Here is a 26,979-nt window from a genome sequence, read left to right on the forward strand (position 1 = left end):
AGTGTAGCCAATGCCCGTGCACAGCTGATACTGAAATATTAATGATACGGATCTGCTTGGGAGCTTTAACAAGGGAGGGGGAGAGGAGGACGATGACAGCAGTAGGTAAGGAGCTGTCTGGAGAATTTCCAGACAGAGAGAGCTTTTAAAATGTGCTGCAATGCTCTCAGTGAAGGATGGTCTCAGTGAAGAGGGAGACTTTAGCAGAAGAGCTAAGTTCCTGAAAGGGCATCTCCCCGAGGCTGCAGCAGGAGCCAAACACCAGGAGCTCTCCTGGGCCCCAGAGGGTGGAGAGCACGGAATGCTGACAGCAAACAAACAGGGTCAAGGTTTCTTGGTCGGCAGTTACCAGAACCCAGCCTGCACAAAATGGTAACAAGAACATTATTTCTAGTAAACCCTGATAAAAAGGGAACCAGCTACGGCCTGGTGCTCAGGTGAAGCGAGCTTGAGGTCCCACCTGCTATGTTTTGTCAAGTGTGAAGTCATGCTGTATAAATTGTGGGGTTTGCTCAGCTGCATATCCCATTACAACAGTTCATTTCTGAAAAATCAGACGCCTGTTGGGGGAAATCCTGTTTCCTATTTGTTTCTCTGGGTTGCTGTAGACAGAGCCCTGCTCTGCCGCCGCAGAGTGAGACAACATCTCACACCAAACACCATCCCTCACGTCAGAGCTGGTGCTGCAGAGCACAGCAGGGTCAGAACAGCCAGCACAGACCTGGCTGGGGAAATCTTACAGAGGATACATCCAGCCTCAAGGCCTGGCTAGGAAAAAATACCAAAACATGATCATTAATCACAGTTGGATATTCTAATGTACTTGCAGTTAAACACAAGTTAAAGTGCTTTCTGAAGTAGATCCTAAGTGGCCTAAATCTGTTATTTCCCCAACAACAAAATGAAGTTCAGTGCTAGCTGTGAAAGCAATCGCTGGTGCAGCAAGGTGATTTTTTATTTATTTATTTTAATAGTGCCAGATGTGAAACTATGGAAGCCACACTGCATCAGCCTTTGAGCCAAAAGCATGACCTGCTTTGGCTGTTTTTCTGCACCAGGCAAACAGAATATGAAATTCAGAGGCTGAATTGCATTTTGGAAAGATAGCCCACTACAACATCATGAAGTGCAATGGTCTGCAAGCCACTGCTGCTACAATTTATCAGCCTGGAAGTGTCAGATGGGCAATGACTATATAGAAAAAAGTCTGAACAAAAAATGTTGTATCTGTAGGTACATGCAGACATGTACACAAACAGTTCTTACTCTGGAACTAAGAATAATTCTTCAGTTTTTGGAAGTGTTTTTCTTCCCTCATACTGAAATTATTGAAAAGCTGTTGATCTGGGAAATAACATATACAGTTCTTAATCCTTTTCTCTCAAATAAGTCTCCTTACTTATAAATGAAGAACAAATTTCCATCTGAATATAAAGGAGCCAAATCTCTGTCAGACTAATGAATTTATCAATTGTTAATTTAAAAAAGTGCAGGAATCAGAGGAAGGCCAGCACAGCATACCAATTATTATAGGAGCTCACATAGCTCCAGAATGCTGCAGCAAGAAGGGGAAAAGGTTTTTCTTACCATCTGTCAAAATTCCCCCTAGGTGGTTGTTGCTACGGCTGGTGCTCCTTCCTGCTCCCAAGGTGCTCTCAGATTGAAGATATCTGCACCTTACTGTGCCATACAACAGAGGTTTAACCTTGCTGCTCCTTGAGACAGTCACAAAACTGCCATTGATTTCACCAGGCACAGGCAAGAGTCTTGTTTTAACTACATTTATTTAAAAAAATGAATTTACCATCTTTGGGAATTGCTCCAGGGCCTATTTACTTTTTCACCATACTTTCAAAGACTATTAAAGCAGAGCACAGACATTCCCAGGGTTATGAGTTTTGCTGGTATTGTCAGGAGAACACCAAGGCTGATAAGGCTGAGTGGGAAGGGTATCTTGATTTCGTTCAGCTATTGTTCTGTCATTGTGATTTGTACAATTCAATTTTACGTATTTTGCATTGCTATAAAAGGTAATAAATACATGAAATATCAAGCCAACCTGGGATGTGAAACATGAATCACCACCAGACTGAATTAGCCAATACTCAAGTGGGATACTCCTTTCCTGCCTTCTCCCGTCCCAGTGACCTTGGAAAGGGCTCACAAGACATATTTCAATGCTGTTGGATCCCTCCCAAGCAGCAGGCAGTTTGCACAGGCATTGTTTTACCTTGAAACCTTTTTAGGAAAACTCTGAACTCAAGACAACATCGTAGGCAGTCTATACAGGGCAAGCATCCACACTGGCTCCTCAATGTTTGCCACCTCCAGGTGACTGCAGGATCCTTCCACACAAAGCAGAGGATACAGTCCCAGTTTGTTGCCAATCCTACCTCAGACAAAACTAACAACAAGAGTTAACACAAGCTACCTTGGCTTTAAGATTTTGCTAGGGACTTAACTTTCTGCCTGGTAAGGCAGAAATATCTTTATATCAGTAAGACATCAGCACAGAAAGGCCTCCAGCAGGCAATTCAGAGACCCCAAGTTCCTGTCTCACCTGGCACAACCTCTTTTTCTCTGTTTTCTGCCTTGCAACACTAGGAGAAGCCAGTTAATCTACATCAGTGCAAACAAATCTGTAACTCAAAAACATTTGGCTGATCTGCATAATACCAAAAGAAAGCCTTGTTTTGACTTGGGCAAGGACAAACCACCCACTTGCTGTTCATTTAAAGTTTGAATTCTGGCTGCTCAGACTTGGTTATTGAGCCTTTTGCTGGATAACAGCAGAGTTTCTTGAAACTTCCCCTGAAAGGAGCAGTTCCCCACCTCTCATGTGTCTCCACCTGTCCCTGGGTGTTGGTGGCTGACACCTGGAAGGAAGCAGGTCTGTGCAACATCTGCCAGCAATTCTGGAACATGGGCAAGGAATTCTACCTCAAGTCTACCTACTCCCGAAGCACTGATCCAAGGCAAAGTAAAGAATGCAAAGCAGAAATCAACATTCCCTGTCCTCTACTGTCTTTTTCTTTGTGCCTGCAACAGATTAAACAGATTTTACTTAATTTGGGTCTCTTCCTTCTTGAATTTTCCCAGTTGGAAGCTACTCCATCCACAAAGGCTTAACCTTGTCCTTTAACAATGAACTTATGCTGGAGACTAACAGCTGACAAAGTCATTTTGCTGGATGAAAGAAATGTCATTTGGTCATATACTATTAAAGTACTTAAATTGTATATGATGTTGTTTGAAAGACAGGTGAGGAAAGGAAAGACAGACTGCTTTTGTGGCTGGTAAATATCCTCTGTTGAGGAAGTTATTTTATGGAGAATAATATTAACATTAACAGGATCCAACCTTGCTATATATAAACAGAAATCCTTCCTCTCTGTCTCCATTTATGAAAACTTCAAAATGCAGAAAGGAGAGCTTACACAGATCTGCCATTCCCATGCCCTAACAAAAACAAGCAGTTGTCTAACATCCTATGTCAAACAGTTTAGGACTTGAATCCCTGCATGTATGTTTGCATAGGTAATGAGCTAATTTCCTTAGCCAGGGAATGAAGAAGCCAGGGCCAAGCCATTTTCCAGGAACACACACAGGGATGAGCCACATGCAGCGCACAGAGTGCTGCCAGTACAGCGATCTTCCATGACTGATCTCTGCTGTCAAATACCACTGAGAGCTTTTGAGCAAACCATTAAAAATACAGGCAACAAGAATTCATCTTCTCCCTCTGATGGACACACCAGCAAAAGGAATTGCTCTCTAGCCCTGCAGTCCCCTCCTGACACTCTTCTCCCCGTGCTTTCTTCCTCCAGAGCAGCCGCACACGCATGAGCGCGCATCAGCAGCAGGCAAGGGATGAGACAGCATTTTCCATATCTAAATCCCAGTATCTAATGAGAAGCTATTCCCTTGCTGTGCAGCTATCAACAAAACTGTCTTCCCAGACATAAAATCTTTTCAGTTATCCAGTCTGCTTCAGAGATTGGGAACTGGGATATAAGAATCTAAAGCAACACCTGCTTTCCATCTTTTCTTGGCTTTTTAAACATTTTTCAAGGATTTTTTTTTCCTTTTAAATACACAGATTTATAATTTAAGTCTATAATTAAGAGCTTTACAGCTCTTACACTACCTAAGAGTAGGTAGCGAATCTGGAAAGACAGAAAATAAACAAACAAATTTATCAGATTCTATTTAGTGAAAACTGAATTTCTAAGGGCTGTTTCTCCAGAGACATGCTGACTGGAACAGCCAGAGTGTTTTCTTCCCAAGTATAGCTAAGCCATTTATCAGACAGGCCATTGATCAAACACATTGTTTGGCACTGTTTACTCCAGGCTTGCCCACCTCCCACCCATCTGCAGCTGCAGGGCTCTGACCCTAAACAAAAGGAAAGGGGCCAAGGTGAGATTTTGTACCTTAAGCAGATTTCCCAGGAGATGGTGCTGGCATCTGATGACTTGGTTGTGGAATTGCAAACAGAACACTGAATTCTTAGGGAGGGCAATATCAGAGGGGGTTAAGAGCTGTGTTTAATGGAAGTGGTTAGAATTACCAGACAAGGCAAGAGCCCTCCTGACACTTACTGGCAAGATACCAGGGCATAAGTGATCGATCCAGTGTAACTGGCAATATCAACTCTTTAAAGGCTAGCTTGAAGTCTGAAGAAGTTTGAACACTTTGAGGAAGTACTTCCTAGAAATACTTGGAGAAAAAGTACATCTATGAATAAGAGCACAAGGGGGAAAAAAGTCACTAGTGAGGGGGATGAGGAGTGGAGGAACAGCATCTTTTGGCTAGCTGTTCTTAGAACCACTAAAAACTTGTGAGAACCACCAGGACATCTCCAAAGATCCCCACACCACTATTAGTATAACAGCCCTTAATGGATGGGTTTTGAGGATACTTTTGGAGTAACACTTCACTATAAGACTTCACAATACCACTTTCCAAATAATGTTCCAAACTATCTTTTAAATTAATTTAACTCACCCATGTTTTCATTAGATCAGTGCTACCCAGCTCTGTAAGGTACACCAACACCAAACTAGACAACTGAAGAGTAACTAAATATCTACTGATGTTAGTTGGTGCACAGATGTCTTTCTCATCTAGAAAGTACCTTCTAGAAGACACTCACCTAAAAAGCAAGGAGCAGGTTGTTACAGCAACTATATGTCTGTTTTCCCTGGTTCCATGCTGATGCAACAGCTCACATAAACAAAAACAAACAAACAAAGCCCACAAAACATGTATCTCATTCCTGAGTAGGTACACTCCTCATACCCGTTCCTCCACAGGTATAAAAGAAAACTTAGAGCTCATTCTGCCAGCAAATCTGATGTTTTGAACCAACAGTATAACCTGAATGTGTTATTCAGGTACCACAAATTACAACAGCTGTTACACAAAAATCTCGACTACTGTTCAGTAAGGAAGTTCCTTTGAAAAATGAATGCCTTTCATGTGTTCATGGCAGCATCCTATGCTATGCCTATCACAAGGAAAGGGACTTCATCCCTTGCTCCATATATAGCATCTTTCATAACCACTACCAAAAAACCATTGTGCTAAATTATTAACCTTCAAATCTGTGCCTGCTGCACCCACAGGGCAGCACCATTACAAAGATACAGAGAACAGGTCCTTGCACCTGGAGGGGTAGCAGATGTTCTGAGCCAGGAGGATGGCAGAGAACCACTGCCCCATCACTTGGGAGCGATCACACCCATGAAGGATGACCTCAATTCCTGCACACCAAGTCACTTCTCTGCAAGCCAGGATCTCACTGCAGGTCAGGCTATAACCCTGTTGCTTGTTTTGTCTCATGTTTGCTTCAGTTCCTTCCTGATAATGGTCTTAATATGTAAACAAATATAATGCTTAGGTCACATCCAGTTACTTGTGAGAAAAGCACATTTCTATGTGAAACATGGCACATGAAATATTCACACATTGACATGTGTTACAGCAGGATGCACACAATTTGGAAATAAAAGCAGCAGGAAGGAACAGAGGGAAGTTGCTAAGTTTTTTTCAGTCTTCAGTCCAGACCTTGTGATTTCATCTTCCTGGAGAAGTGACTGCTACAGCAAGGACAGGTTTTCCCTTAGAATTAGCAAAATCTCTCCCTGCCTGGCCCCATACATTGCTGTCACTGCTCTCAGGCAGCAGTGTCTACCACAGGTCAGGAAGGGCACTTCTGTGCTTCTCTATGTTCTTCCATTAAGCATAAAATAGGGGCATCAGGAGAGGGGTGCAAATCCAGCCAGTGATAAAGAGATGCAAATTCACAGCCTCGAATAACAAGGCCTTCTAAAATCCTGGAGAGATTTTTCCTCTATTTTTAGGTGGTATTGGAACAAATCCATAAAAGCTTTACATTTAATGCTCTGCAAGACACACTGAACTTTGGGCTGATCATCTCATCATTCACACTGCAAGATGATCTAGCAGTCCTGCATTCCCACTTCTTTTTTCAGTTGGAGCATCATTCTACTTCACTTTATTCTTTAAAATGCCAGAGCACATCGCCCTGCAAGACAGAAAGAAGAAACAAAGTTAATGAAAGCAACAAAACTAAAAGCAGCACCACCAGCAAAGCAAAATCAGTAAGAAAACTACATGCAACCTCCACAGCCTTTTTAAAAAAAAATATTATTAGAATGTGGTGACAGAGGTAGCTCTTGACAGCAGCTCTTGGCTAGTGGCTTTTCTTTTAATGCTAATTCAAAATACAAAAAAAAAAAAAATTAGGCCTGACACCCAGTGATGACAACCCAAACAGAAATTCTTAAAAATTAACCTGATCTCTCTGAAGGACAAGTTCATGAAAATATTCCATTTTGATGGGAACAGACTATGATTCACAGAGCTATTTTGCAAAGGTTGAAGAGGAATGGATGATTGTAGGCTCTTTTTTACTGTACATTTGCGCTGTGTCCCCCAGTACCCACCATTTGTTCTACATACCACAAATACCCTGCTGCTAAAGCCAAGGTATTTCAGCCTTTAAACTGTAGGAAAAACTTCCATGTGCAGCACTGGACCAGGAAGGTCTGTGACATTTTCTGGCAGTGTAATGAGAGTCTGTTAGAGCACTCAGTATTTTCTTTCCTTTCTTTTCTCTTCCTTTCCTTTAAGCTAACATCCTTTTCCTGTGCCTGAGGGAGAAGGCAGTTGATAAAAGCCGAGTTCCTGTTCACAGATAAGTTTAGAAGGCAGGCAAGCTCAGAAGTTCCTTGAATAAGCTATATTCCTACCACCTCATTTTCCCCCCTGTCAGAGACGTGTGAGCCCCACACAGGAACCAGGCTCACATTGTTCAACAGCCACGGACGTTTCCACAGTGGCTGGGAGGGCCGAGAGCTCTTTCCGCTCTTTGTTACGATTTTTTTTTTAATTTTTCCTTCTTTCTTCCAACTTTCCAGTTAAAGAATATTGCCGGGGCATTTCTGAAGTAATTCAGGCTGAGCTTCAGAGGAAAGAACAAGAGACAGGTGTAACTGAGGGGGGGGGGGAAGAAGGCCAGGATGCTGGTGAAGCTTTTGCTGGTTTGTAGCACGGCAGGACTGGCAAGGCTGGTGGAACACTCAGGCCGTCATGGAGATCGTGATGGTTCCGTGCACAGCTTCAAGCCACGAGTGCATGAGAGCTCTGCACACCCCCAGAGAGCTCCTCTGCCACGCCAAGAAGGTTACTGGGAGGCAGAAGGGCTCAGGGAGGACACTCGAGATTACCCTTCAAGTGTGATCTCCTCACATCAGGAAGAGAGAGAGGATTTGGAAGCTGCGAGCCCACGGCCCCAAAACGGGTAAGTACCCAGCATGTCTATCTTACACATACCAGGAGTGCAATCCTCTCTGATACTTTTATAATCTGTTTTCATCAGAAGCTTCTCATCAAAATACATTAGATTTTGGGAACCAATATATATCCAAACAAGAGTGGTTGAAATGCTTTAACCACACAAACAGAAAGCTGAATTGCCTGGGGAGGATGAACCCATAGATGGGACCAGCTCTTTGCTTAATCTGAGACAGCAGAATGGGGTTAGGGGTGTGCATACACCTGGCAGAGGTGAAGCTTCCCAGTTCTGCCAGAAACCAAAACACTACCTCTGGCAAAGCAGAACTGGAGGAAGTTAATTTACTGACTGTTTCTTATCATGAACCGATGCTGATTATTTCTGCTGAGCGTGGCAAACTTTGCCCATTAGCAGAATGTGCCTGCCTGCAGACTTGGGCCTTGGAAATGGAGAGAGAAAGGTAATGGCAGGATGTTAGCAAAATAAAAATAGTGAGGAGTAAATATAACAAAGTAAGGAATAATGAATAAGCATTAAAATTACTACAAATTTCACACCCCCACCCCCTTCCAAAGATTTCCATGCCAGCAAAATTATTTTCATGGTAATCTGCAGCAGAAGAGCAGCCATTCTGAGAGTAAAAGGCATGTACTTCACTAGAAATATTCCCAAACCCTATGATTTGTGTAAGTTTTACAGGGCACGTAAGTAGGTCTCTAAATGTTTAAAATAGATGAAAACCAAGCAGGACAGTGAATGAATCTTTTATAGCCTTGATGGATGGGTACAGCAGAGCCCTGTTCAGGAGAGCTGAAACAGCAGCACACTTAGTGCTGTTCACAGCTCAGTGCTTTAGGATGCCCTGGTATTTTTCCCTTTAAATGCTCTTGAGGAAAGGTAAAAAGTGAGATGGAAAGAGACTATAGAACCTTGCTCATGTCATGCTTCCCTTTCATGCAAACTGAAGTATGCAATCTTGTTTCTAATCTCATCTACATGTAAAATTAAGGCCTCCCTTCTGCATGTAACATGGTGAGTGTATGAAAACCTTGCTGTCTTTCACAATACACCTTCCCAAAAATCTGTACCTCCCCCCAATAGCCCCAAGGCACTTCCTAAAGCCTGCAAGGCTTCCTGATGGGTTGTGTCTGATAATGATGTGCTCTGTTAACTAACCAACTCCTGGTTAATGCAGCTCATGGTCAAAGGAAGGAAACAAGGCCCAAGGGGCACTCTGGGCTTCCAAATTACTCCGCAAGGTGATAATCATCTGACTGTGGTTGAAATGCTGAAAACATTCTGAAAACTCCCAGTACTATGAAAATTCAGTGCTGTGAAAAGGTCAGCATTACAGGTCAGCAAGATGCTGCAATATACTGTCCTAATCAGGATTTCTTCCTTGGCTCTGTAGCTCTGTTCAGCACCAGCTTGTCTAATTCAGCTCAATACCAGCTATGACTCATCCTGATTTCCTCCCAAGGAGAGAAATACTTCCTTCTTTTATGGAGATAGTTGGATAATGAGTCAAATCATAACATTCTTCCCAATTATAAAGCTATGGGGATGACTACAGACAACTCAAATCCAGCCTGGCAGTAGCTTTAAGGTATTTGCTGTTTTGTAGAGCTGTCACGCTTACAGCACACACAAGGCCAGGCAGCTGCTAGGTCTTAGGAAAGAAATTGAAGACTTTGAGAGGAATTATATCTAAAGTAAAAGGAGAGAGGGTGAATAAGAAGGGACAACACAATTCCTCTTCTAACCACACAACAAATTCTAAAATGGTTGAAACAACACATCTTCAGAGCACGAAGTCCTTTCGTGCCTGTCAGCTGCTGTGGCTGTAGTACCATGCTAGGCACAGACAAGATGCTGTCATGAATCTGGTATTTCCTCCCTACAAGTGTGACACATTCCCTGGAAAAAAACCATCATCAAAAAATTTGGTTTATATCTCTCAGGAGGAGAACAATAAGAAAAGCATCAGGAGTTAAATAGGAATTGAGAGATAGAGGGAAAGAAAGACATGCCATAAAAAGGTGTGACAGACATGCCAAAAAAAGGGTCCAGGATGGTGGAGAATAGTTTTCTACCAAAATGATGTCTTACATCTAGTTTGCTTTTGAAATAAGAAAATACCTTTTTTGCAGAACTAGGAAACAAACAGTCTATAGTAACTTGGTCTTTGTGACAATGCTTTGACTCTCATTATTTAAAAAAATAAAAGCAATATGCATTTTGTTCAACCATTTCTTATTTTCCCTTTGTATTAGGAATAGTGGTAGTTACAAAATATTCTTACATTTCAAAGAAATGTAGAGCATCACTTTACATACTGCAGTTATTTGAATAATTGAGACCATCATGACTAAGTAGTGCAAGGTATTAATCAGAATCCTCTGGTTTCTGTTTCAACATGTGAGATGAAATGACTCATTAGATCCCAGTCAAATACTTGGATATGTTATTTTGCTAATTCCTCTAAGAACAATAAGATTTCTCATGAAAGAGCTTTAAAATATAAACCAGTAAGAAGTATCTCAGCTGTTGCTTCTATCTGAACAAACAGAAGAAGCTCTGCATGTTCAACTGGACAGGTGTCTGTATGTGTACAAAATCAAAACTACCAAAGTTTCCAAAGGAAATCAAGTTTTATATTGCCTTTCTCCCCAGCAGCTGTGTGGTTTGACTTCAGCTATTTTATTCTATTGCTGAGGTAAATGGATCCACATGTACCCAAAACTTTCAGCAGAATTAAAAAGGGAAATTAAGGGACCTGTACATCAGGAACAGTCAGGCTCACAACTCAGATTTCATGCACTTAGTGCCGTATTTCATTAAAGAAACCAAGACAAATGAAGCATGTAAAAGGCACATGCAGCTCCAGCAGCAAAGCCCAAAGCTGCCTGTACCCTCAGTTAGCCTGACCTGTCTGTCAAGCAACACTGTAAATCAGATCCCTTAAGCATTCCAGGCTAAAAATAATCTTAGGAAAAAGCAGAGGTTATTTTTAACCTTCCCCCTCAGTAACAACACTGACAGAGCCAGTTCCCAGGTGGATGGCTCACCCTGTAAGGGAGAAATGGACGGTGGTGCTGGAATGGGAAGGAGCACAGAACTACTTTGGCTTTCCCATCTATCCAAAGTCTCACAGAACTTCTGCTTCCAGAAGTGTAATCATTGCCAAGTGGACCCTGCTCTGGTTTTGCCCTGCAGCTGGGCAGGTTCATTTTTCCTTCTTTCTTTTTAATCCACAAACACACAGTGTCCTCTCCTGGGATTTTTTTTACAACATACCCACAAAAAAATGGAAAAACAAAAGTAAAGTGTCTCCAAACTCTACCACCTGACCTATTAAACAGGAAATGCAGAAATCTTCAGCTTAAGTATATCCTTAATTTCACTAATATATTTTGAGTTTTGGACACACAGTTCTGTGCAGTCACCCTTGATTAGAGGAAGGTTTCCTGATGTCAGCCAGGTGTGTTATCGCTCTCATCTCTTACTCTCATTCCACATCAAGGAGCCACAAAGAATCAGGTCTGTTCTCGTGACTACCCAGTGTGTCAAAACATGTAACTATCCTCCCAAGTGTACACAAGCAGAGAAAACCCAAATAATTTATTCTAAGGAAAGGCAGTGTTCAATCTTAATAGCTTATTATTTTTTGTCTGCTTTTACAGGAAGAATCCATTAATTTAATTAAGACTGGTTCCACACTGACTCATTTATTTCTTCAAAACAAGGCAGGGACTTTTGTAGGAAGCTTATAGGCTACTGAAATTTCCCACCAAAGGGGCACAGAGTATACACTTGAAATAAAACAGTTTGGATGAAGTGCAGCTACAAGTGATCTTTAGCCCCTGACATCCTGAAAGCAGTGGAACAGCCATTGAGTGCTCAACAATAGCTTTGGCAGTGCCAAGTGCATCAACAGAAGCAAAGCTTTCCTATCAAAGTTTGGCACTTGGCTCCTTTCAGGACGTCAGGAAATTCTCCAATATTTGGCTGTCATTGAATGGCTCAGCTGCAGGTGGAACAATCCCCATTGGCCTGCTTGATGCAAATGACACTGCTCCATTCCACACAGTGCAGGAGTTACTGAACCCTCTGTGCCCACGGGATTGATTTGTTTCATAGCTCATTACTGCAAGCTGCAGCAATTAATTTATTCAGTAGATAGCAAGGGAGTTCCTGTTTCAGCATCATAACCACAGAATCACTGTCAGTGCTATCACCACCTGGAGTCAACACCTTCCTGCTTGTGCAGCGATCAGTGGGCAGCCCTGAACAAACCTCCCCTGGTGCCCCACACACAGTGAGCACACTGCCTGCACCCTGAGCATGTGCCAGTGGGAAGCTTGGCTTCCCAAGCAGTTCTGACTCCCTGGCATCAGCACAGGTGTGCCAAAAGGTGGCCACTGGCTGCAATTCCTGCTTCCACATGAGGTCTGACAAAGGAGTGATCAGGCTGTACTAGGGGTGAACTTAAGTCTGCAGGAATCAAAGGATAAAATCCAAGTGTAAGCTACCCTCTCAATGGGCTGTAGAGCTTCCACTGAGGAGGGATAATAGAAATGAGGTAATGGCTCATCTGTGGATGCTCTTGAAGAGGAAAATCCTCTTGCATTTACTCCTCTGGAATTGTTTGTACAACAGTTGGATTTGGCTCAAAATCAGTTCCCAGTCAAGCCTACTGTTCCTGGAACTCTTGCTCCCAGTTCAGGATTGCATTTGCTCTGAAAGTCCTCACTGCTCTGTGGTTTTAGGATGTTCTGCAGGACAGCACTACCCCAACTGATAACAGTCTAACTGCTGGAATACACACTGCATTCAGCCTGGGTTACTCAGGACTCTGGAAGATTTCCAGCACTGCATGGAAACCACATGTTTGAAACTACCATTGCCACTCTTTTCAGTCCAGTTTGTTAAGATGAACTGCAAAGCAATCTGCTCTCACCCCAGTGAAAACGAGGGTGTTTCATGGGATGAGAGATATGGGGAGATACCAGACCCTGCCTGAGGGGAAGTTCTACTCCCTTTGGGAGTTTTCCTGAAGGAAAGGAGAAATATGAGAGTTTCTGCAGCCTGATTCTAACACAGGGCTGCTGGCTGCCTGGGAAGAGCTAGAGAATTCACTGACAGACCACCAGGCATCAGTGGCACACCATGCTGCTTTGGAAACCCAGTGCCTTCTCCAACAGCTGAACATTTTCTGGATTCCATAAAATAGAAAAAGATACATCTGTCTCAATACTGACATGCACAGTCTTAGTTTAGATTAATTTAAATGTGGTACTTTGTTTATTAAGGCTGCTTTTTCTTGTCAGTGAGAAATTTGCACTGAGGGAAAACCCAACGACAGCTAAAGCCTAATTCTTTTGGCTTCAATTGGTATAAATCAGAAGTAATTCTGTACAACTCAGTGGAAAATCACTTGTTTAAAGAGAAATAAAGCCTTCTACTACCTTCCTATAGCACAGTAAGCAGGAATTACTGCTTATCTGGTGCCTTTTTGCTGTATAGGAAAATGTTATGGTCTTGAAAAGTTTTGCACACTGTGAGTAGTAGGTGCAGGCATGGCTAGGCAGGAGTTTTCAAAGTAATTATAGACACTGGCTTCCTTGAGAATGGAAACCTGAGGAAACTGACGGTGAAGGACAACTCAGTTGGACCAGTACAGCCAAAGGAACAACAAAACTTATGAAAAACATCCCAACATCCTGAATTCCTGAAGCTTTTATTCAGGCAAAAATTCCACTGACCTAGGAAACATCTAAAATTAAGCACTGCAGTGCCAATCAAGAGAACATGTAGCAAAGAGAACTAAAGTGTGTCAGTGCCTCACTGAGCTGGGGAGCATTACTCACACTCACTGACACACTGCAATTGTCTGTATGAAGGAAAGGCTACCCCGCATTCATCTGAGCAGAGTCAATTACTGCAGAGCAGCCATCTAAGCTTTTCTCCTGGATCTGTGGGTTTTATTTTGTTTCCTATGATGTAAGGTGGCCCAGCCAAACCCTAGAATCAGAGAAAGAACTGCCCCCATTTTGCTATGTTTCAATAGATCCCATGTAAGAAAAAAATAATTTTCGTATCAGTTTCTAAATACCTGAAAGATTCAAATTAAAAGAGCCTGAGCTAACCTACATTTGTTGAATCTTATTTAAATACAGAATGCTTTGTCATCAGATATATTTAACCTCAGACATAAGAATACAGTTGCCTCAGAATTAGGCAGAAGTGAATAGATGCATGTGAAGACTCTATTTAGTAAGATTCATAATTAGAATGAAGTCTAGGGAAAAAAAAACCCAACACACAACACCACAGGCTAGCAAAGAAAACTATTAAAACACTTTTTCCTGGTTTAAAAAAATCAGGGATTAATTTCTTTGCAATGTGGACCAGGAAAAGCCATTGAACAAATGAAACATTTGCAGCCCTGAATTTGCTAGGGTTCCCTCAAGAGCTGCTCTAACTTTTAGCATTGTGATAAATGTTAATGTTCACCAAATTACAGGGAAGGCTTTTCTGCTCTCCTCACATGAGCAGCTTCTCTCTGTCCCTCTCTCTTCCTGGCAGCAGAAGTTTGCACCAAAGGAAACTGCATTAAAGAGAATAAAAGCAGAGGGTGTTAAGTTGGTTACATATTCAGTGAATGAAGCGACATAGTTAAAAACAGGAGAATAAATGCAGCAGCAGAACACAAAGCTGCTGTGTTCCAGAAACCAGCTCAAGAAAGAAAGTGCTATTTGTGAAGGAGCAGCTCTTTGAAATTTCACAGCTTGATTCAGAGCCTTTGGAGCCAGAGAAGTCCTGCATGCCTCACTGAACTTTAGATCAAGCCCTTCTCAGTCTTTTACATTGCTGCACTTAACATTAAAGAATGACGTGGTTTCCCTCAAGGTTAATCCTGTTAAGGAGTATTTTTAGTTACAGATAGCAAGGTTTCCCTAAAGGAAGCATTTGACAAGTTGTGCAAAAAAATACTGCAATAGAGGTTTCATCTTTGGGCACATGCATCTATTTGGCAGCTCATTACAGGCCTTATCTACTTACCTGAGGAAAGAATAAACTCTGATAAGTTTTATGGAGCTCAAAACCTCTGAAAGTTTGTGTGATTAAAACCACAACATGGTATTACATAGCCCTTCAGCTCCACAAATAAACCTTTAAGATCAAGTGAGAGAGAACCAGTGAATATATAGTCAAGAGAACTGGACATGAAGAACTGTGGCAAGCATTAAAGGATGTTTTGATTGAGAGTCCATCATATTCCCCTCTTTTTCCCCCTCATCTTATTCATTCTGCAGAACACTAGCCCAAAGCAGGCATCAAGTTGGGATCAACCACTGATTCAATTTCTGATAAAACATAACAGCTTTCTACAATTGGGAAGATCACCAAGTACCTCCAACACTTTAACATGTTTTGAAAAGCAATCCTTGTGTTTTCTGTCCTGTTTGTGCAAATCCACCTGTGCAATACAGCAAAAGCACTCACAGTCCCACAGTGCCTCATTGTTGCTCACACAGATTGGTGCATGTGCACATTTGGCTTTGCTCTATGTGGCTGACATGATTCCAAGGACTTTGTAGGAAGGACTTGGATATGGTGGGAAAAAAAGAAAACAGTCCAGATGATGATTCACTGGGTGTGGATTGTTTTCATTAGGAAAGAACAAAACCCTGAAGCCAAAGAATCCTGTTTTAAAAGGAGGTTTCCACACTGAATGCAGACTCCTGCCTGGATCTGGCAGGCATCCTGCTGGCAGGGGCAGGGATCCTGCACCTAGCAACGACACCAGAGAGCTCCAGCACCAGTGCCTGGGCACTTCACTTCCCCAGGAAAAAGTGGAGAGGATTTGAGGGGGGAGAGCTTCTTCCAGCTATGCCTTGCCAAGTGCATGAGACAGGACAGCCCAAAAACAACCACAAACCCTGTTCTAGAGTTATTTGACACCAAATACCAGAAAAGTGCCACAGCTGTTAAAGCCTGGAAACAGTAAACCTGGTAAACTTAGGCATACGTTGGAGGCAGATGTCACCAGAGCACATGTGCTGGTCTGCTGGATTTTACTGAGTGGTTTTATACTCTGACACAAGCAGTGTTTGACTCTGGAAGAGTAATCACTAAAAATTTGAGGATTTGTCTTTCAGTTCAGTCCTGTAAGAATCAAAACACCCATTGATCATGGGTCCAAAATTTCCCCCAGTCACTTGTAAAGGCCTCAAAGCTACAACTCAGGCAAGTTGTTTTGGCTGCAAATCACAACAAAGGCAGCAGCCTCCTTTCCTGTCCTGCTTTCCCAGCACTGCAGCCTTTGCCAGATTCCTGCCCTTGCTTCTAACAGATGAAGAGTTTTGCTTGCATGAGTGCTTGCTGAAATCTTAATCACATTTTCCTTAAGAAACAGGGGAACAAAACAGGCTATGGCCCAGCAAGCCTGGTGAACTGTTCCCAGCTAGCCCAGGCTGTTTGCCCTTCCATCCTGATGTTTTCAGCTTCCTTCCCTTCTCCTGGCTGCTACAGTGCCAGCTTCTGCTTTCGTGCAGGACTCGGTTCCCCATTGTTACACCAACTCCCTGAGAGAGGCAAACCTTTTCCATATATGCTGATAGTTGGAGATTTGGTTCCTGTATTCCCATTTAAATATACACTGCCTAAAGTTCAGCTGTTTCCATTAGAGTTATTACTCGTCACTTCCTGCCCCTTCTGGTCTTGGATTTAACCATCAAACTTCAGCCAACATTCCACTGCCAAGTCTTGACTTTAAAGGAAGAAGCTCACCTACACTCTGGGATTAATAAGTGCCTATGTAATTCTGACTTGGAAAATTAATCAGACTATTAAAACTCACTTGGTCCTTGCTAGAAACATAAAACTAAAACAACCCTTTTCCCTCCCAAAATTATTTTCCTGCAGGTGATGGGAGAAATTATTTTGAAGTTAGCCTACTTCATAAAATCCAATCAATTACTATATTATGTTGAAGAAGTAATACTTAGGAAGATATTATTAAAGGAGTTAATGGTTTTTCAGAAGCAGTCTGCCTCAACCTGATGAGTCAGTCATATGGCATCTGAAATGGCAACATGCCTAGAAAGGCCATTTGACATTTAAAGTGACATTAACCCACAGGTTATCATGGGCTGGAAATTTCTCCTGCAAAATGAAAGGACTGGAAATGGAACTAATGCATCAAAGTTCAGACAATCAGCCCAGATGCAGATGCAGATAAACATCTCAAATGAAAACAAATGACCGACCTGGGAGTGGAGGGACAAGGTAGAGAGTATTTTCCACTTTCCTCATCATACAGCTGGGAAAAAATACAAAAGTAAAAATAAAGGCCTTTCTGCATTTCACTTTTTCTTGGCACTGTTACAGCCAGAGAGACTTAGAGACCTACTTCAAACTCTTTTCCCACGTTTTTCCTCCTCTAGGAACTGGTGCTCCTTCACGCAGTCCCGCCTGGTCACATACATAGAAGCCTGCATGAAGGAGAAGTACATTGTCAACTCCCAACAGCCCTGCCCCAACGGAGCCCCCGACTGCCAGAAGATCATGTGAGTGTCCTAAATAAAACCAGTGAGGAAAACAGTATTTTCTCTGGAGTATCTAAAAGATGTTTTCAACAGTACTGAAGCCTCATCATTATTTCTAGGGGAGTTTAAAACAAATTTCTATCTTCCTTGGTAACTGTTTTGGAATAATGTGTTTAATAATAAAATGGTCTCCACACCTCATCAGAATACTACAGCATTCAGGATCAGTCCAAACTTGATTGCAAAGGACTCTATTACAATAAATCTAATGCCCAGACCCTTCCTCTCCAGGTACAGGACAGCTCTGAAGCCAGTCTACCAAGTGAAACAGAAGACTTTGAAGTCTTTGCAGTGGAAATGCTGCCCTGGATTTATTGGCAAGGACTGTGAACAGCGTGGTAAGCAAAGCTGGAGAGCAAGTATAGGAATGGATGACTAAATGCCAGGCACAATGGCAAGAAATGAATCTGCCTAATTTTTCTCCTTTTTTTAGAATTGATGCCTTGTGTTTTCAGTCTGCGATGTCCCAAATCACTGATACTTTGAGACAAGAGCAGTCATAATTAGCTGTAATTAATAGTTAAATAGCATTAGCTACTTATTCTTCTCTTAATAGCACCTTCGTATGGAGAAAGGTATTAATTTGCTGGAAAGCCTGTCAGATGTCCATCTTAGACAAGTCCATCTAGGAATGCCTAATTCCAGGTAGAAACAGGTGACATCAGAAAGCAACACCAGTATGTGAAATGCTCCTATGGTCAGTTCACAGGATGAAATCATCTGAGCTGGAAATCACAAGATGTCCAGGTTCAGAGGAGAGAGCAGCCTTCACTCTGCAGTCTGCATTGCTCCTCCCTCTGCTTACCCTGGCTCCTCTACAGGGAGCAGCTCCACAGCACAGGCAGGAGCAGTGCCCAGACTGTAACCTCCAGGAAAGCTCCAGGAACAGCCTTTAGAGTGAACTACTGTAACCCATTGCACTGCTGAATAAAGCAGTGGGGGCAGCAGGTTGAGGGAGGGGACTTTGCCCCTCTACTCTGTCCTCCTGAGACTCCACCACGAGTCCTGCATCCAGCTCTGGGGTCCCCACCTTAAGGACATGGACCTGTTGGAGTGAGTCCAGGAGCACCTCTGCTATGGACACAGGCTGAGAGAGCTGGGGCTGCTCAGCCTGGGGGAGAAAAGGCTCCAATGAGACCTCAGAGCACCCTCCAGTACCTAATGGGGCTACAAGAGAGATGGAGAGGGACTTTTCACAAGGGCATGTAGTGGTAAGACCAGGGGAAAATCGCTCCAAACTGAAATAGGGCAGGTTTAGTTTAGGTATTAGGAATAAATACTTTGCTGTGAGGGTGGTGAGGCACTGGAACAGGTCTCCCAGAGAAGCTGTGGGTGCCCCATCTTTGGAAGTGCTCAAAGCCAGGTTGGATGGGTCTCTGAGAAGCATGGTCTAGTGGGAGGTTCCCTGCCACGGTGAGGAGGTGGGAACTAGATGGTTTTTAAGGCCCCTTCCAACACAAACCATGCTATGATCTGTGCAGCTGCTAATAGAGAGAGGGGAGACAGTGTGGTTTAAAAACTGAATGGGGGTTAAAAATGGCATTGGCAAGATTTAGCAAATAATACTCAAAAAGCAGAATTTGAACAGATTTAAGAATTCAAATAGATTTAAGAATTTAAATAGAATTAAGGAAATTTAAATGGATAAAAGGTAATTCCCTCTAGCAATTAAGTCAACCATAAAAATAAAGGCAAACATATGTCTGAAAATTTTTCCACAATCTACATCTAACTCACCTAGAGATTCCACTGATAAAAATCTCTGGAGGTTTAGCTTTACTTCACAGATAGCTTTCATTTGTGGTTTGATCTCTTGGTGAATCTCACACATAATGTTGGAAAGATATTTCCAAATGCAGTGCAACTATTTTAGCCTCTCTGTTGTGACACTCATAGACCAAAACCAGCTCCTCCATCAATATCTTCTCATTTGTACAGCATCATTCACTGCTGCTGCCACCAGAATGCTCAGGTAACTGTGGAACAAGGAAGAGGAATTTGCAGATCTTTAGATGGGGCCCCCAGAAAAGAAAAAAGCCCTATTTATTTGCAATAGACTAATTTCTTATGAGCAAAGCTTGGCATGAGTTAAAAATCCCTACACTACACTGCATAGCATTGCCATGTATGCAATGTTGCTTGCCAGTGCAAGGAAAGGAAGTTTTCCAGAGAAGGTGTTCTTTCCTCATGAAACTTGTCTCCATACCTTTTACACAACACATGAAACTCCTGTGTGGCCTGCTAAACTGCAGTAGTTTCTGCATCTAAAACATTTTCACAGCTGTATCATATCTCAATTGCAGATCCTAATTTTATTCTGCTGCCAGGAACTGAAACTGAAGGACAAGAAGAGGAGTTCTCAAACCAGAGTATGTGCTTGAAGTTATTTTGTTTGTTATCCTTTTACCTCTCAGTCACTGATCAGGAGAGAAAGAAAGATTTGAAGCTGTAATTTTAAAGTGATAAGCTATGGACAAACTTTCTAGTGAAAGCATTCTCTGGAAAAGCTTTGAAACAATACATTAATTGACATAAATGAGGGCTTTTGCTATAACACTCTGAATGTTCACAACAAAGCATCCCAAAGTTTCAAAGCTGTCTGGTGAACAGTGGATGCCAGCTGGTGCAGAGCCTTACCCCTTTCAGTGGCATGGATGTTAACCTCTTGCTCTGCAGTGGGTTCACAGGACAGCCCACCATGCTCACAAAAATCTACCAGAAAAACAATCCACTGAAAATGCTATTTTAGAACAGCCCCTCAGTGGCTCTGAGATTACAATTACAAGGTACTGTAGATTTTTATCTCAGGCACTTCACCCTACCAGTGTAAACAGCACGAAGGACCCTCCCTTACCACCTGGGAAGTGGTGTGGCCTGCAGTGTTATTAAGTGCCTTTCAGAAATTAGCTTCAGGGAAGTATTGCACACTTTGAAATCTACAGCTGAAATTCACAAGTATTTATTTAGAAAAACATCCAGTTAAAGGGCCCCTCCATGAGTCAGCTCTGACACACACTGTGCTCCTGAATCCTCAGTGGAATGTCTCAATTGCTCTTTCATCCCATCCCCTCCTTTTATTCTAGGCTGTTAAACCTTGCCATCCTTTCAGTCAGTGGCTTGAAAAGAATTAGTATTCCAAAACATTTTTATGGCATAGGGAGATTTCTAATTAAGAACATTTTATTGTCATCATGGCTGTTGTAGCTGAAGTTCTCTGCAAATATTTGAATATATTAGGTTTCCAACACTGCTGGAAAAAATCCTTGCAGATAAACTGCAATTTAAGGTGCCAGAAATCTAACAGACTCCCTAAATGTCAGTGCAAAATTTTCAGAATGAAAACCAGACAGGTGCTCTCAGAGGTCTTGCATGAATACCTGTCACCTGGTCGCTGCACCCTGTTGCATGACTTTGTTTTTCTAATCTTGTGACTAGTGTCAACATCAGTGGATTCAAGAGAAATGTTCGAAGTCATTCAAAATCATGAGGCTTTACTGGATGATCTTCAAAGTGATATTCATCAAGCAGCCAGCACCTTAGGTGACTTACAGAGACTATTTGAGAACAACGGTACAAGCATGGTGTTAGAAGTGAACGAGAGCAATTCAGGTGAGAGGTCTGATGCAGAACTATCAGCCCATGACAGGCCCTATGAAACCACACAAATCAGAAAGAAAATGCAAAAGCAAAAATACCCTGATATTCCTTGGTCTGCTGGTTGCTTCTACAGAGAGAAAAAATGGGTGCAATCCCAATAAAAATGAATGAACCAAAGAGTAACTCAAAATGGGAAATTAAGGAAAGGCACTGTTCAGAATATGCCTTAATCACAGAATAAAGAGGCTGCTTATATTTAAAATTTGTTAACCTTACTGTTTTGCTTCTATGGCTTCTTCTCTTCTCTGGGGATGCAGAGTTTGGATCTGTTCTTTTTCCATACTCATGCTATATACTCTGATGTATGGAATAACACACTGGTGTTTCATGAAAAAATGAAATATTCCATCTCTGGAACACTGTTTCTGCCATATAAAGGAGAAGGGAAAAAGGAGCTGCTGAATTTAACCTACTATAGGGAGCCACTGGCTTGCAGAAACATTTTCTAATGATTCAGACTATACAGTACTCAGTGAACTTCAAGGCACTCAAGTTTGAACATTAAAGTTAGAAACTGAGCCTTAGTATAATTCTCATACAGTCCAGATACCTCAAGTTATTTACTCCTCACCTGGAATATTCAGCTGTTAAGATGCTGTATAACCTTGTGGGGTTGAAAGCATGAGAAAAAGAACATTATGACAACAGTCAAAAAAGGAAGAGCCCACTAAGAACTGTTGAGAAAATGGACAGTTATGGCCACTGGAAAAACCACCTGTCCACAGGTTTCAAAAAACATAATTTTTAATATATAAATGGGGAAGTCAATACAAATCTAAGTTATTTTCTGCACACTCTTAGACACCATGTGCTTCATACTAATTTTGATTTAACAATAGGCTATTTTTGCAATTGTTGAAATTTATCATTAGGTCAGATTCTGGGGAGTAAGACAGCAGCTACTATAGAAAAATGAACACTTGAGTTAACCTGTCTAGACTGTGTTTTAAAAGCAGAATTTAAATTTAATTTTTTTTTCAACTGTATTAACAGATCACCAGGAAAGGCTTCTGCAGCAAATTTTGTTTCCTCATGTGGAGAATTTTCTAAGGAAACATTTTAACCCAATGTGGGCAAGCTTCAACAAAAGTTTACAGAACCTCTCCAACATAGTAAGAAATCTGTCCTATGATGTGGAAGCCAACAAGAAAAGCATAGAAAGATTCCAAGAAAGCACTGTGCCCAAGAAGGAATTCCAGGAGCTGGGAACTAAATTTGAGTCAAAAGTCCAAGAGAACATAGTGAAAGTTGATGAGGCGAAAAGAGATGTAGAGAACAAAGTGCACATGCAGCAGGCTGATATTCACCATAATCTCAGCATGCTCAAGGCAGATACTGACACAAGACTCAAGAAGCTTCATAAGATACAGCAGTCCCATTTCTTAGCAATGAACAACAGCATAGCAAACATGAAACAAGAGCAAAACCTTCTGGAAAATAAACTGGAAGCTTTGAAAAAAAATTTAACAGAACTGTCTTTACATCATAGTCCCAAAGATGAAAACAGCCAGTTAACCATCAGACATATGAATGAAATGCTGTCAGGACATGCCAAGCAGCTTAAAGAACTTTACATGGAGTCAGATGTGGCCTTTCAGAATATTGCAGTTTTAGAGAGGTGGTTTAAGGAGTTAAAGAAGAACATCTCAAAGTATAGGCCAGAAGATCTTACAATAACTTTGGCTGAGAAATCAGTTATTATGGAAGAAAACAATGCAGCAATGGAAAGGCAGATAGCAGAGCTCAACTACACTCTGTCAAACCTTCAGGAAAACTATTCAGATCTGCTGCGCTACATGGAGGAATGCAATTGCCAGAGAGTATCTGCTGACACTGATGTGCTGGAGGAAGATCCAAGGAATAGCACTTATTCCCTTGAAGATACCCAGCCAAAGGATATGAAGCACCTGGAGTCAGTTTTCAGAGATTTCTTCAAGAGTGAAATTGAAGAGCTCTCCTCAGCTATTCCGTCCATCCATCTGTCTCTTAACCTCTGTCAAGAAGAGAACAGACAGCTTCAGTCACAGGTTATGGCTTTTTCAGAAGACATGGGCTTGCTGAAGAAGAAAGATGAAGCAATTCATCGACAAATCAAGTATCTCAACAGCTCTTTTAGCTCTCTTTTGAAAGATGCAATGCGGCACGAAGAAGCACTGGAGGCTCTACTGAGACACGAATTTCTGGATGTCTTTTTTGAAGATGATTTCAGTAGCCTAATACCATCAGTATTTCAGCTGCAAGAATCTCTCAGACACTTTTCAGATAAACTACAAGAACAAAATGTGACTTTAGAATCTCTTAAGAAGAGATTTCATCCCTTGGAGAGAGGTCACCAGAATCATCATGATGCTCACATGTCCCCTAAGCACCCTGAGGAGGAAACACAAACCTCCTCTACTCTACACGAAGCCAGCAGCCAACACAGCATCAGAGAACACATGGAACCTAACTATGAGGCTGCCAAAGATGACTCCTTGGAGAGCTCAGCTTACAATGACATCATGACTCTGAAGAATGATATCAAACATCTGAGCCTGGCAGTCAAGAGGCACGAATCCAGAGGTGACATAAGTCTCTGCTGCAATCATACAATAGCAAATGCAATTGAGCCACTCAACGTTTCTGTAGAAAGTCTCTCTGCAGATTTAGCAACCATCAAGCAGAATCTGGAGGAACATCTGGTGACTTTCAAAAAACTATTTGGAAGTAATGAAGAATTAGGTGCCTCAAATATAAGTCTGGATGTTACAAAGATTCAGTCAATGTTGCAGAAAAAAGGGAGAAGGCAACAGAAAGGTCAAGACAAGCAAAGAGACAAGAAAAGGTCTGAGAAGCACAGAGAAAATACACAAGCAATAAGTGGAAGAAATACAGTGCAGACAGAATTTGTGGAAAAAGGTGTGTTCTTTTCTTTGACTTGCTCATGTACAGGTCTAGCTTCTTTCTAGGCTCTGATGCAAGTTCCACACACAAAGCATATTAGTATTAGTTATAAGAGCTATCAGGTACCTTTTGGGATGCTGGAGGGAGAAATTCTGACATTACTTACATCCACTCCCTCCACCAGTTTAAGTAGAGAAAAAAAAAGCAGTTTGCATGAGAACCAAGCTGATATTCTGCTACATTTTGGTTAAGGCAAATAAAATTACACCCCCCACAGCTGCTAGGAAATTGGTCTTGAACTAATTCACCTTCAGGTGCTTAGAAGACAAATTTTGTTTGTAGATGCTCATGTAAATGCAGTAGCAGTCTTCTCTTTGGAAGCTGATGTGGAATGCTTCTTTTTCCCTGTTACTTTGTTACTTGGCTCTGGAAGGAGTGTACTCAACGCACCAAATCCTTCTCATGACAGACAGACGCATTAAATGAGCTGCTATAATTTGCACAAGTGGAACAGGCAGGACTGACCAGAGAGCACATACTCCCTCTTTTACAACCAAGCTTCAGAGACAAGTTTTCAGCTTATACTTCACTGGGACTGGCCAGTTCCCTTTCCCTGTAAGCATGTGACCATAAGCACCTGGTAATTACAACCACCACAGCTTTAACATTGGCTTTTATGATTGCAGGCCTCGCTATGGACAAATAACAGAGCAAAAATCAGCCCCTTTAGGCAGCTGTGCTGCAAAACTGTAGTTAAGACTGAATAAGCAGAGAACATATTCTTAACCGATTTATTTTTGGGACAGTAAAAGAGTGCTATATTTTTCCCCCTGTGTGGTCCCAGTGTTATACTTTTCTAAGAGTTCCAGGGAGTCGTTTGATCTACTCCAGTGCACATAACCATTTCCAGTGCCTAGCTTTGCAAAGCATACAAAAATCAGGCCTGATAGGGATTCACCTTATCTCCCATCCTGATGATCCTGGGGAGAGAAGAGCGCTCACTCACTGCTAAATCCTGTTCCTCTTTCTTTTTCAGACTCATTGGTGGCATTCCACGTGGGATTCTCAGAAAGAAAGGACAAAGAAAAAACTGTGAGGTTTAACGAAACATACCTCAATTATGGAAACAGCTATTTCTCTGAACATGGCCACTTTAAAGCACCACACAAAGGCGTCTACCTGTTGTTCATCTCTGTGGAGTTCAGCTCAGGACCAGCACTAGGACAACTCTCCTTCAGCCGTGGGTACAAAAGAACTCTCTCAAGCAGTCAGAGGAAAACCCCACATGGAAACACCGTGACTACTTTTGCTATAGCAGAAATGGAGAAGGGGGAGACAGTGTGCTTTGAATTGCTGCACGGCTCTGTAGTGAAGCGAAGCCCACCTGGGACAACTATGGGTGGATTCCTAATATCTAAAACTTGAATAGTGACATTTACGTTCTATTAATCTCCTTCCATAGATGCAATGGATGCATTCACTATTGCTTCATCTGTGATGTATTCAATGCTACTGCATGTGTTTAAACATAGCACTACCCTAGTTTTGTCTTCATGCTTCTTTTCTGGAAGTGTTTGGCTTTTGATTAGTTGCTTATGAGCAGCAATGGGATTTTCTTTCAAGTAAAAAGCTAATGGTTTGGACTCCAGATGTATCAGCACACACACTCCCAAATCCTTCCAATGTGAAGACTGCACATAAATGTTTTGTGGGACTTTCTTCACTTTTAACACAAACTTCTCCGTTCCCTGGGCAAAAGAATATCCTCCCATGACAAATAACCAAAATCAGTGACAAGGAAAAGATTTTAGGTAGAATTGCACATTCTCATGTTATGTGGATGGTACCTTACAACCCATAAGCCAGGGCAATTTTACCTTCTAGTTCTCTGTGGACCAGAGACTATCTTGGAAACTTCACTCCAGTGTTTCAGTCTGTGCACAACAGGAACACTAGAAGAGAGCCATCAAACCCAGTAAAATTCACTCTATTGCCAGTATTTGCAAGCAAGATCTCCTAAATGGTCCACTCTTTGTTTCTCGGCCTGTGATATATGTCAGCAACACTGCAAAAATTTAAAGCATTGTTAAGATGAGTTACATTTACATTTAGAGACTAGGAAAATGTCAACAATATTTTAGAAGCATTGTTGCTTCTAAATAAAATGCAGTTTATTTCTAAAGTTAATCCTGGAGATTTATTTAATGAATTCAGCCCAGAGTTCAGTATTTAGTAAATATTTTAAAAGCAAGCAAGCAAAACCAAATTTAAAAGGCAAGCTCATTGGTCTGTTGTCACTGCTGAATATAAATTTGTAATTAGAGTAAATCAAAAAGTAGGACTTCTGAAATGTAGAGGGCTTTTTATTTCCAAAACTTTAAAATCACCATGCCTGGTCATGTCTTAAACTTTTTTCTGTCAAATAAAACTTCCCAAAAACTTTCACTCTAAAGATGTTCAAGTATTGTGGTATTTTTATCTATCCTAATATCTTACATAGCAATATTAAAACAATTAAATTTGCCAAAATGAAATGCACTTTGAAATTTTCAGTATTTTTGATGAACATACAAATTCTTATTATGTAAATTGCACCCTTTTAAGGTAGCATTTTTTAACAAATCTATTTTGCTGTTAAGAATTTCCCCACCTACCTGTATTCTAAGCAATACTAACCTCTCATTCATTGTTAAAAACCCCCAACACATCGGTACCAACACACAATGCACTTAAAGCAACAGTTTGACAAGCAGACAATACCTATCTTCTGAAATAAAGCTACAAAGCAGTTTCAGCTGACTTTCTGAGAAGATTGTTTTCTCTATCCTGAAAAATCTAAGAAAACTATCAAGAAGAAATGCTCCTTAACTCCTCCTGGCCAATGCTGATTTCCACAGGAGATGCACAGGCCAGGTGTTCCTGTTTTTCTAGCAGGGAGCCATGGCTCACACTGCTCTGCTGCAGTGAGCACAAAGTGCCTGCAAACTCAGTGTCATTTTCTGT

At 41.6% G+C, this 26,979-nt stretch overlaps 1 protein-coding gene across 2 annotated transcripts; it reads left to right on the forward strand.

Moving 5' to 3' along the window:
* The first annotated feature begins 7,547 nt into the window (after positions 1-7,547).
* Positions 7,548-26,775, forward strand: MMRN2 (multimerin 2). 2 transcript variants are annotated; one of them, XM_054277170.1, is made up of 7 exons: positions 7,548-7,828; positions 17,275-17,397; positions 17,668-17,774; positions 19,740-19,805; positions 20,872-21,045; positions 22,087-23,991; positions 25,013-26,775. In XM_054277170.1, the coding sequence occupies exons 1-7, from the start codon at positions 7,548-7,550 to the stop codon at positions 25,399-25,401; spliced, it is 3,045 nt and encodes a 1,014-aa protein (XP_054133145.1). In that variant the 3' UTR covers positions 25,402-26,775. The 2 variants fall into 2 exon arrangements, with proteins under 2 accessions (XP_054133145.1, XP_054133146.1); XM_054277171.1 differs by lacking the exons at positions 7,548-7,828; positions 20,872-21,045 and having other exon boundaries at positions 17,293-17,397.
* Positions 26,776-26,979: the final 204 nt, after the last annotated feature.

The sequence above is a fragment of the Melozone crissalis genome, unplaced genomic scaffold (genome assembly GCF_028551555.1).
Source record: "Melozone crissalis strain CALT ecotype California unplaced genomic scaffold, PUWL_Pcris_2 ptg000019l_1, whole genome shotgun sequence".
NCBI lineage: Eukaryota > Metazoa > Chordata > Aves > Passeriformes > Passerellidae > Melozone > Melozone crissalis.